At 45.7% G+C, this 12198-nt stretch overlaps 3 protein-coding genes across 5 annotated transcripts in view; 1 reads left to right on the plus strand and 2 right to left on the minus strand.

The window, feature by feature from the left end:
• LOC133543680 (excitatory amino acid transporter 5-like) overlaps positions 1-6686 on the minus strand; it is a 76402-nt gene extending 69716 nt beyond the window's left edge. Inside the window, exons 1-2 of the mRNA XM_061888371.1 lie at positions 3134-6686; positions 2921-3051 (exon numbers count right to left, since the gene is read on the minus strand). The gene's annotated coding sequence lies outside the window, so the exon portion shown is untranslated. The remainder of the gene's footprint in view (positions 1-2920; positions 3052-3133) is intronic.
• On the plus strand, positions 1-9069 carry lg26h19orf44 (linkage group 26 C19orf44 homolog). Its single transcript, XM_061888372.1, has 11 exons — positions 1-167; positions 2720-2809; positions 2946-3074; positions 4806-4909; positions 4972-5350; positions 5409-5658; positions 5717-5787; positions 5893-6247; positions 6328-6378; positions 6443-6609; positions 6694-9069. The coding sequence occupies exons 2-11, from the start codon at positions 2732-2734 to the stop codon at positions 6721-6723; spliced, it is 1614 nt and encodes a 537-aa protein (XP_061744356.1). The 5' UTR covers positions 1-167; positions 2720-2731; the 3' UTR covers positions 6724-9069.
• The window catches only part of akr1a1b (aldo-keto reductase family 1, member A1b (aldehyde reductase)), a 23347-nt gene continuing 17988 nt past the window's right edge, over positions 6840-12198 (minus strand). For all 3 annotated transcript variants that reach the window (XM_061888374.1, XM_061888373.1, XM_061888375.1), the window contains 3 exons: positions 11318-11390; positions 9358-9444; positions 6840-9244 (listed from right to left, as the gene is read on the minus strand). In XM_061888374.1, the coding sequence (XP_061744358.1) occupies positions 9179-9244; positions 9358-9444; positions 11318-11390 (226 nt within the window). In that variant the 3' untranslated portion in view covers positions 6840-9178. The remainder of the gene's footprint in view (positions 9245-9357; positions 9445-11317; positions 11391-12198) is intronic.

Here is a 12198-nt window from a genome sequence, read left to right on the forward strand (position 1 = left end):
TCCACACGACTACATCACGTGGTCTCACCACGAGGAAGAACACCTTCCATGGAGACCAAGGACGCCTGACTGGGACTAAAGTGGGAATATTTACTTTTATTTACTTGTATTTCTCCTTTTAGTCTCAACTACCAACCACTGTAAATATTATGGAGGCAATATAGAAGGTCAGTGGCACTTACACCTCTTATTTTAGCTCAGCTAACTCCTATGCTAACCGCAGCAGGGAGACACACACACACACACACACAAGTGTTGTGTGACACAAACACACACAAGTGTTGTGTGACACAAACACACACACACACAAGTGTTGTGTGACACAAACACACACGTACTGTATGACACAAAAACACACACACACGTGTTGTGTGACACAAAAACACACACAAGTGTTGTGTGACACAAACACACACACAAGTGTTGTGTGACACACACACACACACACACAAGTGTTGTGTGACACAAACACACACGTACTGTATGACACAAAAACACACACACACGTGTTGTGTGACACAAAAACACACACAAGTGTTGTGTGACACAAACACACACACAAGTGTTGTGTGACACAAACACACACACAAGTGTTGTGTGACACAAACACACACACAAGTGTTGTGTGACACACACACACACAAGTATTGTGTGACACAAACACACACAAGTGTTGTGTGACACAAACACACACAATAGTGTTGTGTGACACAAACACACACACAAGTGTTGTGTGACACAAACACACAGACACACAAGTTTTGTGTTGTGATGCAGCGAAAGACAAGTGTTGTGTTGTAGCGAAAGACAAGTGTTGTGTTGTGATGCAGTGAAAGACCAGTGTTGTGATGCAGCGAAAGACAAGTGTTGTGTTGTGATGCAGTGAAAGACAAGTGTTGTGTTGTGATACAGCGAAAGACAAGTGTTGTGTTGTGATGCAGCGAAAGACAAGTGTTGTGTTGTGATGCAGTGAAAGACAAGTGTTGTGTTGTGATGCAGCGAAAGACAAGTGTTGTGTTGTGATACAGCGAAAGACAAGTGTTGTGTTGTGATGCAGCGAAAGACAAGTGTTGTGTTGTGATGCAGTGAAAGACAAGTGTTGTGTTGTGATGCAGCGAAAGACAAGTGTTGTGTTGTGATGCAGTGAAAGACAAGTGTTGTGATGCACTGAAAGACAAGTGTTGTGTGTGATGCTGCGAAAGACAAGTGTTGTCTTGTGATGCAGTGAAAGACAAGTGTTGTGTTGTGATGCAGTGAAAGACAAGTGTTGTGATGTGATGGAGTGAAAGACAAGTGTTGTGATGTGATGGAGTGAAAGACAAGTGTTGTGTTGCACTGAAAGACAAGTGTTGTGTTGTGATGCACTGAAAGACAAGTGTTGTGTTGCACTGAAAGACAAGTGTTGTGTTGTGATGCACTGAAAGACAAGTGTTGTGTTGTGATGCAGTGAAAGACAAGTGTTGTGTTGTGATGCACTGAAAGACAAGTGTTGTGTTGTGATGCAGTGAAAGACAAGTGTTGTGTTGTGATGCAGTGAAAGACAAGTGTTGTGTTGTGATGCAGTGAAAGACAAGTGTTGTGTTGTGATGCACTGAAAGACAAGTGTTGTGTTGTGATGCACTGAAAGACAAGTGTTGTGATGCAGCGAAAGACAAGTGTTGTCTTGTGATGTAGTGAAAGACAAGTGTTGTGTTGTGATGCAGTGAAAGACAAGTGTTGTGATGTGATGGAGTGAAAGACAAGTGTTGTGATGCACTGAAAGACAAGTGTTGTGTTGCACTGAAAGACAAGTGTTGTGTTGTGATGCAGTGAAAGACAAGTGTTGTGTTGTGTTGCAGTGAAAGACAAGTGTTGTGTTGTGATGCAGTGAAAGACAAGTGTTGTGTTGTGATGCAGTGAAAGACAAGTGTTGTGTTGTAATGCAGTGAAAGACAAGTGTTGTGATGCAGTGAAAGACAAGTGTTGTGTTGTGATGCAGTGAAAGACAAGTGTTGTGATGCAGTGAAAGACAAGTGTTGTGTTGCAGTGAAAGACAAGTGTTGTGTTGTGATGCAGTGAAAGACCAGTGTTGTGATGCAGTAAAAGACCAGTGTTGTGTTGCAGTGAAAGACAAGTGTTGTGTTGTGATGCAGTGAAAGACCAGTGTTGTGTTGCAGTGAAAGACCAGTGTTGTGTTGCAGTGAAAGACAAGTTTTGTGTTGTGATGCAGTGAAAGACAAGTGTTGTGTTGTGATGCAGTGAAAGACCAGTGTTGTGATGCAGTAAAAGACCAGTGTTGTGTTGCAGTGAAAGACAAGTGTTGTGTTGTGTTGCAGTGAAAGACCAGTGTTGTGATGCAGTGAAAGACCAGTGTTGTGATGCAGTAAAAGACCAGTGTTGTGATGCAGTGAAAGACAAGTGTTGTGATGCAGTGAAAGACCAGTGTTGTGATGCAGTAAAAGACCAGTGTTGTGTTGCAGTGAAAGACCAGTGTTGTGATGCAGTAAAAGACCAGTGTTGTGATGCAGTGAAAGACAAGTGTTGTGATGCAGTGAAAGACCAGTGTTGTGTTGCAGTGAAAGACAAGTGTTGTGTTGTGATGCAGTGAAAGACCAGTGTTGTGATGCAGTAAAAGACCAGTGTTGTGTTGCAGTGAAAGACAAGTGTTGTGTTGTGATGCAGTGAAAGACAAGTGTTGTGTTGTGATGCAGTGAAAGACCAGTGTTGTGTTGTGATGCAGGCCGAGGGCAAGATGTGGCGACGAGGTGGCCGAAGCGAGGCTCTGGAGCGGGCTCAGGCACTTCTGTGGGCCAAGAGCAGCCGAGCAGCGGTGAGTAAAGTCAGCACACAAGGTTGTGTCTCGGCACACAAGGTTGTGTGTCGGCACACAAGGTTGTGTGTCGGCACACAAGGTTGTGTGTCGGCCAAGTCGATGACTTACTGGTCTTGCCTGGGTTTCCTGACAGGACGTGAAAAGCCGCCACGCTGCACCTGCTGCCCATCAGGCCGTGTCAGACTTGAGCGATGTGTCCCAGGTGAGTTCCCCTTCGGAAGTCTGCGGAGCTGCTGGGCCTGAAGTGACCCAGGAAGCAGAGGTAAACATCCAAATAAGACTTAGTGGATCTTGTGAAAAGACATTTGAAATTGGTGTGACCTTTGAACGGCTCTTTTTAAAGTGAAAGATGAGAAGCGATGCTGTTTTTTAGTGTCAGTAGTTGCTCACTGACTGAAACAGTGATTGTAGTACAGGCTCCACCTAGTGGTACACCAAAGAATAACTTCATTTAAGTACAGTGTTTTATTTTCCTTTATTCAAACCAAGTGTTACTGTTCCAACGGTGTGTAATATTACTGAGGCCAAAAATATTAAATGTACTTGTAAATAAAACATCTGCCATGTTTTAATGAATATATAGGCCAATTACGCTACTATATTTTGAATGTTGGTCATTATAGTGGTACTTGGGGGGGGTTCTTAGATGGTACTGGTAGACCCGCTCGACATCCATTGCTTTCGGTCCCCTAGAGAGGGGGGGTTGCCCACATCTGAGGTCCTCTCCAAGGTTTCTCATAGTCAGCATTGTCACTGGCGTCCCACTGGATGTGAATTCTCCCTGCCCACTGGGTGTGAGTTTTCCTTGCCCTTTTGTGGGTTCTTCCGAGGATGTTGTAGTCGTAATGATTTGTGCAGTCCTTTGAGACATTTGTGATTTGGGGCTATATAAATAAACATTGATTGATTGATACTTGGGGAAAATAAGTTTAGAACCACCGTTTATTCTTAAACTGTGGTATGAGGGGTCCCTCTAGTGGTACATCAAAGAATACATTAAATATCACTTAATATATACACTATACTATATACTTTTCAGTACATTTTCATTTAACCATTAGACTGTATTTGATATTTATTTTAGTACAATGTTTAACTTGTATGTGCAATTTTATTTGATTAATGGTTTAAGTACAGTGTTTTCTTTTCCTATATTCCAATTTGTGTGTAATGTTACAGTGGCCCAAAATATGTATACACTCGTAATTAAGCCATCTCCCCTGGACGGCAGAAACTGGGGATTGAACCGGGAACTCTCAAGTTGCAGGCATGTGTTAAATTTAATTGCATTTTATTCGTAATAATTTTTTTGTATATTGTTAAAAAGCTACACATTTTTTTTCTCACTGGAAACATGGCACATTTTTATGGAATGTTTACGATGAAAACCAAAAGAATTACATTTATAGCCAATAGGCTTCACGGTGTCAGAGGGGTTAGTGCGTCTGCCTCACAATACGAAGGTCCTGCAGTCCTGGGTTCAAATCCAGGCTCGGGATCTTTCTGTGTGGAGTTTGCATGTTCTCCCCGTGAATGCGTGGGTTCCCTCCGGGTACTCCGGCTTCCTCCCACCTCCAAAGACATGCACCTGGGGATAGGCCCCTCCCACTTCCAAAGACATGCACCTGGGGATAGGTTGATTGGCAACACTAAATTGGCCCTAGTGTGTGACTGTGAGTGTTGTCTATCTGTGTTGGCCCTGCGATGAGGTGGCGACTTGTCCAGGGTGTACCCCGCCTTCCGCCCGATTGTAGCTGACATAGGCGCCAGCGCCCCCCGCGACCCCAAAAGGGAATAAGCGGTAGAAAATGGATGGATGGATTTTTTAATTTTTTAGTAATGTTATTTAAATGAATCTGATCTATATCTTAAATGATATGAGTGATTGTTTCCTTGATTAAAAATAAAAACAACTAAAATATTGAACCAGTCTTTTGAAGAACTCAAGATTGCTATCCCTTCAAGGAGTTAGAAATCTCATCTCTACTTTTAGGCTTCCCGACCTCAGAGCCCTTTGGGAGGAGGCAGCAGGTTCTTGAAGAGGCCGCCTCCTCCCCTCAGCAGCCAATCACCTGTGAGGCAGCAGTCACATGACAGGTGTGTTCATGTGGGAGGAGCCTAACAAAATGCCAGTCAATCTCACCTATTAAATGCTGCAGGTTGTTGTCCTCCAAGTCACAGACGTCCGCTTTAAGGAAGCTCGCTCAGATCGAGAGGCAGTTCTACAGCCGTCACCAACAGCCAGAACATCTGGACCAGACCCATAGTGCAAGTTCTGATGAGGACCTTTCCTCGCCCTCCGAAGGCCAAGAGGTGGCTCCTGTGTCCTGGTCATCGCCCAGCAGTCAAGGCGAAGTGCAGTTCCTCAAGAAAAGACCAATTGGATCTCCAGAGGAGCCGCATGAAGGTGGTGGATCCACACCCGCAGAGATCTCGCCTCAGACTGAGAAAAGTGATGAGGATGTGAAGAACCACGCGGAGGACTGTCCACCAGAAGAGAAGTGGATCAGCTCTTCCTTCAGGAGCAGAGCAGGCCTGGTAGTGTTTATTTTAGTTTGCCATCAAAACTTTTGCTCACTTTCCTTTTTTCCAACAGACGCTGACCAGAGGAGACCTGGGGTCTGTCTCCCCATCTCCTCCCCACTCTGAAGGCAGTCCATCATCCAGCTCTCCTCCTCCTCTGAGAAGACTGACATCGGAGGTCCGTCTCCTCCCCTCCCCAAGTCCAAGACGCTCTGACTCCTCCAGGTCAGCTCCGGAGGAGATCCTCTCCCTGGAAGAACTCTTTCCTGTTGGATCCAAGGCGGACGTCCCCGCCAGTGAGGCCAGCGCGGTCTCGTCCCAATGTGAGACACACACACACACACACACACACACAGATGTTGCATTGTCCTTTTTCGACAGCCGACTTTGAGATCAACGTGATGACCTTAGATGATCTGGAGCCCGCCACTGAAGGGACAGCAGGAGTCCAGGTGCAACCTCGAAGAACATGCCACTGGAAGGATGTCTGGTCATCTGGTTAGGAAGGAGGTCTGGTCATGTTAATGCTGTTGTTGTGCGTCCTTCAATGCCACCAGGCGGAGGGCGAGCATGCGGGCCCGCTCCCTACTTCGCCGAGCGGCCAGCGAGCGGCGGACTACGAAAGCGACTTTGAGAGCGCCAGCAGGAAGGAGGTGGGCGACGACGTCATCAGTAGCCAGGTGTCAGAGCACCTGTCAATAGGCGAGGAGGTGGAGGACTGTTTAGACGCGTCCTGGGTGGGGACGGAAGACTTTTCCAGCACCTTTTCAGACTCCAGAAAGTCCCGCGCCTTGCGGACGTCAGGTACCAGTCGAAGGTCCCCCAGCAGTGGGTCTAGGTCCTCGTCGTCGCCTAGCAACCACTTCAAAGATGTGGCGGCACAGACGGACGCACACACTCTGTGGTTCCCAGGTTAGTCCCTCAAACAGGAAGTAAACGACTTTGGCGAAGCAGTTTTCTCATCTCTGGCTTCGCCTACCAACCTCCCTCAGGACCTGCAGTGGGCATGGCTTACTCCTCCCCCTCCTTGGCTCCTCCAGAAGGTGAGAAGCAGACGGGCACAAATACTTGTGCCAGGCGATCTCACGTGTCTCCGCCTTCCTGCAGGTCTCGGAGGCCCCCGGCTCGACATGTTGACGCTCAACAACATGCTGAGACAGCAGCTCGCCATGACACAACGCTTCATCGAAAGCAGCCGGCATCAGCATGCCAGCTTGCTGCAGAGCCTGGGACCGCCCAGCTACAGATACGCCACTATGGAGGACACCGTGCAGGTAACCCACAGTCCTAAGCAGGGTGAGGCCGTTGTAGTTGTCTTGCATGGACCAGACAAAATGTCTTCTTGTTTCCCCTCCTAGTACATCCGTGACCACACACAGCCCAAGTGACAGTGGAAGTCCCTCAGGGGACGTTTGACACGTCTTCTAGGATGTAAAATCACGTCATGGACGGGACAGAACCGAAGGACACGTCTGACGGAGCTCCCATTCATTTCATACAGAACTTGTGTCAAATTGTATTTAGTTTTTTATTACAAATTGTGATCAGCATCACAGTATTAAATCCACATCTATTTTTGACCAGTTGCCTTAAAGGGGAACTCCACTTTTTTGGAATTTTGTCAATCATTCACAATACTTACATAAGGCAGTAACTTTTTTTAAATAAATGATAAATGGGTTGTACTTGTATAGCGCTTTTCTACCTTCAAGGTACTCAAAGCGCTTTGACACTACTTCCACATTTACCCATTCACACACACATTCACACACTGATGGAGGGAGCTGCCATGCAAGGCGCCAACCAGCACCCATCAGGAGCAAGGGTGAAGTGTCTTGCTCAGGACACAACGGACGTGACGAGGTTGGTTCTAGGTGGGATTTGAACCAGTGACCCTCGGGTTGCGCACGGTCACTCTCCCCACTGCGCCACGCAGTGGGAGAGTGGCACGCAGTGGGATTCTAAAGACAAAAACAATGCTTGGGAGTCACCATTGTAGCCTTCAAACCCCACCATCAATCTTTGTATATTTGCAGGTACATACAGTACAAGACAAAAGTTTGGACAAACCTTCTCATTTCAATGAGTTTTCTTTATTTTTATGATTATTTACATAGTAGATTGTCACATCAAAACTATGACACCTGTGAAGTGAAAAGCATTTCAGGGGACTACCTCTTGAAGCTCATAGAGAGAATGCCAAGAGTGTGCAAAGCAGTAATAAGAGCAAAGGGTAGCTATTTTGAAGAAAGTAGAATATAAAACATCTTTTTTGTTAAGTACATAACTCCACATGTGTTCATTCATAGTTTTGATGTGACTATCTACAATGTAAATAGTCAAGGAAATATAGATTGAATGAGGAGGTGTGTCCAAACTTTTGTCCTGTACTGTATATAATTTAGTCCATCCATCCATTTTCTACCGCTTATTCCCTTTTGGGGTTGCGGGGGGCGCTGGCGCCTATCTCAGCTACAATCAGGCGGAAGGCGGGTACACCCTGGACAAGTAACAGACAATTTCATAACAATATGTTATATGTGCAATATTGACCTTATTTTGGTCATTTAAAACATTACTGGAAGTTACAGTATTTCCTCTGCGCATTCATTTCCGTACCCACAGCAACAAACCTCCGACTTCCGGAAACAATCGCGTATTTATTCTAATGGTGGCAGACTTCGAAATAGACGATGCGGACGGCCATTTTTGGACAAATCAGGAATAACAAACCTTGTCTTTTTTAAGCTGAATATGCGGGGAACAAACTACTGGGTAAAGAGGCTTATCAAACACGAGGGAAGGGTGAAACGGTGAATCAAGACGGAAGCCGAGAGAGTGGAGACCAGCGTGACTTGAAACTGCAAATGTGGAAATTGGAGCTGAGCTATGCCGACATAAATGGTGTGCTTACCCAAAATAAACTGGAAAAAACAGGCAACTATCAATTGAGTGAGTCATGAGAATATTGATCATGATACACACAGCTTGTTGGTACAAGTGTCAAACTTCTACAAATGAAACGTGGGCTATAACTTACTGTATACTGTAATATAATTGTTCATGTTTTTCAGTCAGTACATGTGTGTCCCATCGCATTGTTTTGTGCATTAAAAACTCTAAATCTCTTCATCTGTTGACACAGAAGCTAGCTTATGGCTTATACCAAGGGGCGGCATAGCTCGGTTGGTAGCGTGGCCATGTCAGCAACTTGAGGACTGCAGGTTCGATTACCGCTTCCACCATCCTAGTCACTGCCGTTGTGTCCTTGGGCAAGACACTTTACACAACTGCTCCCAGTGCCACCCACACTGCTTTAATGTAATTTAGATATTGGGTTTCACTATGTAAAGCGCTTTGAGTCACTAGAGAAAAGCGCTATATAAATATACTTCACAATCGCCAGGCGATGTGATACTACGCTAAATAAACAGGTCCTCAGTGTTCGCTCTTACAATAACTTGTTATTAACAGCTTGCCAAACAAAAACATTAACATCTATATTACAGTATGCAGTAAGTAATAGCCCACGTGTTGTCATATTTTTTGGCTGCATTGTGAAAATTGGTTTAGCTTCATTACTAGCCACCTAGAACGAGATGAACATTACAAATTAGAATCTATTTAAAAAAACATGTTCTTGTCTCTCATAAAGGATTGTGAACTAATGGCAAAATTCCTAAAAAAAAAAAAAAAAAGTGCTGTTCCCCTTTAAGTAAGATGTAAAAAGGAAGTGAGCACCTGTTAATTCATCCAAAAAAGATTGTTCTTTAGACAGGGACAGTGTGTTTTATGGCAGGGGCAGTTTTGGAGGCCGCGCGTGGGTGTGAAGGCACAAATCCCTCAGTAAGGGTCATTAAACGGGTAATGAGGATGTCCCGCATCCCGAGGAACTTGCTTCCCGTCCACCTGCAATACGGAGAACTCACAAAGACGTCATTGAATTTTTTTGTACTCATGGCCTGGTTTAACGTGCTTGGACTTCAACAAGCAGACTCCTACTAATAAAGTGGCGGACTTACCTGGACCATAGGAACGATGTAGCGCCAGTCTTTATTCAGCGCCGTGATGCTGCTCATCTCCTCTGCCTCCAGCGTGAAGTCAAACACCTGACAAACCCCCGCCGTCACATCATCAGCACCGTCTTTGCCGCAGTCTCAATAGCATTTTTAGGGATGTAACGATATTGTCCATGCGGTGTTATTTTGGTTTCAAAGTTTTCACAATAATGCTGCGACGTGTGACAGAAACAAGTGTAAACTGACAAGTTTGGGGGGAGCCTATCCCAGCTGCTTTCACCTTAGGCAAGTCATCGCCTCATAAACCGTCACCCAGAAAATACATTTGAAGCCAACGGAGCTAAGCATTAATTTATGAAGTATTTACATTTTCCATCCATCTTCTTCCGCTTATCCCAAGTCGGGTCACGGGGGCAGTAGCCTAAGCAGAGAATCCCAGACTTCCCTCTCCCCAGCCACTTGTTCCAGCTCCTCCCAGGGGATCACAAAGAGTTCCCAGGCCGGCCGAGAGACATAGTCTTCCCAACATGTCCTGGGTCTTCCCCACGGCCTCCTACCGGCCGGACGTCCCCCTCGACACCACCCTTGGGAGGAGTTCGAGTGGCATCCTGACCTGATGCCCGAACCACCTCATCTGGCTCCTCTCCATGTGGGGGAGCAGCGGCAGGGCGACGTAGATTGACCGGTAATTTGAGAGCTTTGCCTTCCGGCTCAGCTCCTTCTTCACCACAACGGATAGATACAGCGTCCGCATTACTGAAGACGCCTGTCCATCTCACGATCCACTCTTCCCTCACTCGTGAACAAGACTCTGAGGTACTTGAACTCCTCCATTTGAGGAAATATCTCTTCCCCAACCCGGAGATGGCACTCCACCCTTTTTCAGGCGAGAACCATGGACTCGGACTTGGAGGTGCTGATTCTCATCCTTGTTGCTTTACACTCGGTTCAGCTCTGCAATGAGAGCTGAAGATCCTGGCCAGATGAAGCCATCAAGACCACATCATCTGCAAAAAGCAGAGACCTAATCCTGCAGCCACCAAACCGGATCCCCTCAACGCCCTGACTGCGCCTAGAAATTCTGTCCATATAATTTATGGACAGAATGGGTGACAAAGGAGTCCAACCCTCACTGGAAATGTGTCCGACTTACTGCCGGCAATGCGGACCAAGCTCTGACACTGATCATACAGGGAGTGGACCGCCACAATCAGACAGTCCGGTACCCCATACTCTCTGAGCACTCCCCACAGGACTTCCCGAGGGACACGGTCCAATGCCTTCTCCAAGTCCACAAAGCACATGTAGACTGGTTGGACAAACTCCCATGCACCCTGCCCAGACTATAGAGCTGGTCCACAGTTCCACCACCAGGACCAAAACTACACTGTTCCTCCTGAATCCGAGGTTGGACTATCAGCTAAGTCTCCTCTCCAGTACACCTGAATAGACCTTACTGGGAAGGCGGAGGAGTGTCATCCCACCATAGTTGGAACACACCCTTATGATATTTACATCATCAAAAGTTAAATTGTTATTTAACTTATCTGAGAAACAGCATTTAAAATAAAAAATGTCCACTGTAGAGGACACTGCTTCTCATAAAGTAAAAGACACAAAAGTAAACATTACTGGTACATTGTGACTTTAGAAACATCAACTATTATTATTTCTAAATATATGAAACAGAAGATGTTCCTGCACAATTCTTTGCACTTAAAAATACATCTTTGTAGTAATAAATGGTTATTATAACATTATGTTTGTCTTCAATGACAGTAAGTGTGTATCCTAAACACTTCATTTTACACACTGGCTTCTTTTTTGGACATACAGTACAATCAATAATCATTTGGACATACAGTACAATCAGTAATCATTTGGACAATAATATTGTTCCGTGGCCTTCACACTGTAATAATATCATACCGTGAGACTTTGACAGAGTTACATCGCTGCTCACCTGAATATTTTCTCTGATACGCGCCTCTGTCACGCTTTTGGGGATGGTCACTACGCCACGCTGTGTCTGCCACCTGTGCACACAGGAAACACGGTGAGAGCATGAATGTTTGGCTATACATCACACGGTGAGAGGATGAATGTTGGCCTATTCATCACACGGTGAGAGGATGAATGTTGGCCTATTCATCACACGGTGAGAGGATGAATGTTGGCCTATTCATCACACGGTGAGAGCATGAATGTTGGCCTATTCATCACACGGTGAGAGCATGAATGTTGGCCTATACATCACATGGTGAGAGCATGAATGTTGGCCTATTCATCACACGGTGAGAGCATGAATGTTGGGCTATACATCACACGGTGAGAGGATGAATGTTGGCCTATACATCACACGGTGAGAGCATGAATGTTGGCCTATACATCACACGGTGAGAGGATGAATGTTGGCCTATACATCACATGGTGAGAGCATGAATGTTGGCCTGTACATCACACGGTGAGAGCAGGAATGTTGGCCTGTACATCATGGTGAGAGCATGAATGTTGGCCTATACATCACACGTGAGAGGATGAATGTTGGGCTATACATCACACGGTGAGAGCATGAATGTTGGCCAATACATCACACGGTGAGAGCATGAATGTTGGCCAATACATCACACGGTGAGAGCATGAATGTTGGCCTATACATCAAACGGTGAGACCAGGAATGTTGGCCTATACATCACACGGTGAGAGCATGAATGTTGGCCTATACATCACACGGTGAGAGGATGAATGTTGGCCTGTACATCACATGGTGAGAGCATGAATGTTGGCCTGTACATCACACGGTGAGAGCAGGAATGTTGGCCTGTACATCACGGTGAGAGCATG

This window comes from Nerophis ophidion, linkage group LG26 (genome assembly GCF_033978795.1).
Source record: "Nerophis ophidion isolate RoL-2023_Sa linkage group LG26, RoL_Noph_v1.0, whole genome shotgun sequence".
Taxonomy (NCBI): domain Eukaryota; kingdom Metazoa; phylum Chordata; class Actinopteri; order Syngnathiformes; family Syngnathidae; genus Nerophis; species Nerophis ophidion.

What these genes read in the sequence shown, in the direction of transcription:
- lg26h19orf44 (XM_061888372.1), top strand. Translation starts at nt 2,732, where the DNA reads ATGTGGCGACGAGGTGGCCGAAGCGAGGCTCTGGAGCGGGCTCAGGCA. An exon ending in ACACACTCTGTGGTTCCCAG is followed by an intron (nt 6,248 to 6,327) that starts GTTAGTCCCTCA and finishes AACCTCCCTCAG; the next exon opens with GACCTGCAGTGGGCATGGCT. An exon ending in CTATGGAGGACACCGTGCAG is followed by an intron (nt 6,610 to 6,693) that starts GTAACCCACAGT and finishes TTCCCCTCCTAG; the next exon opens with TACATCCGTGACCACACACA.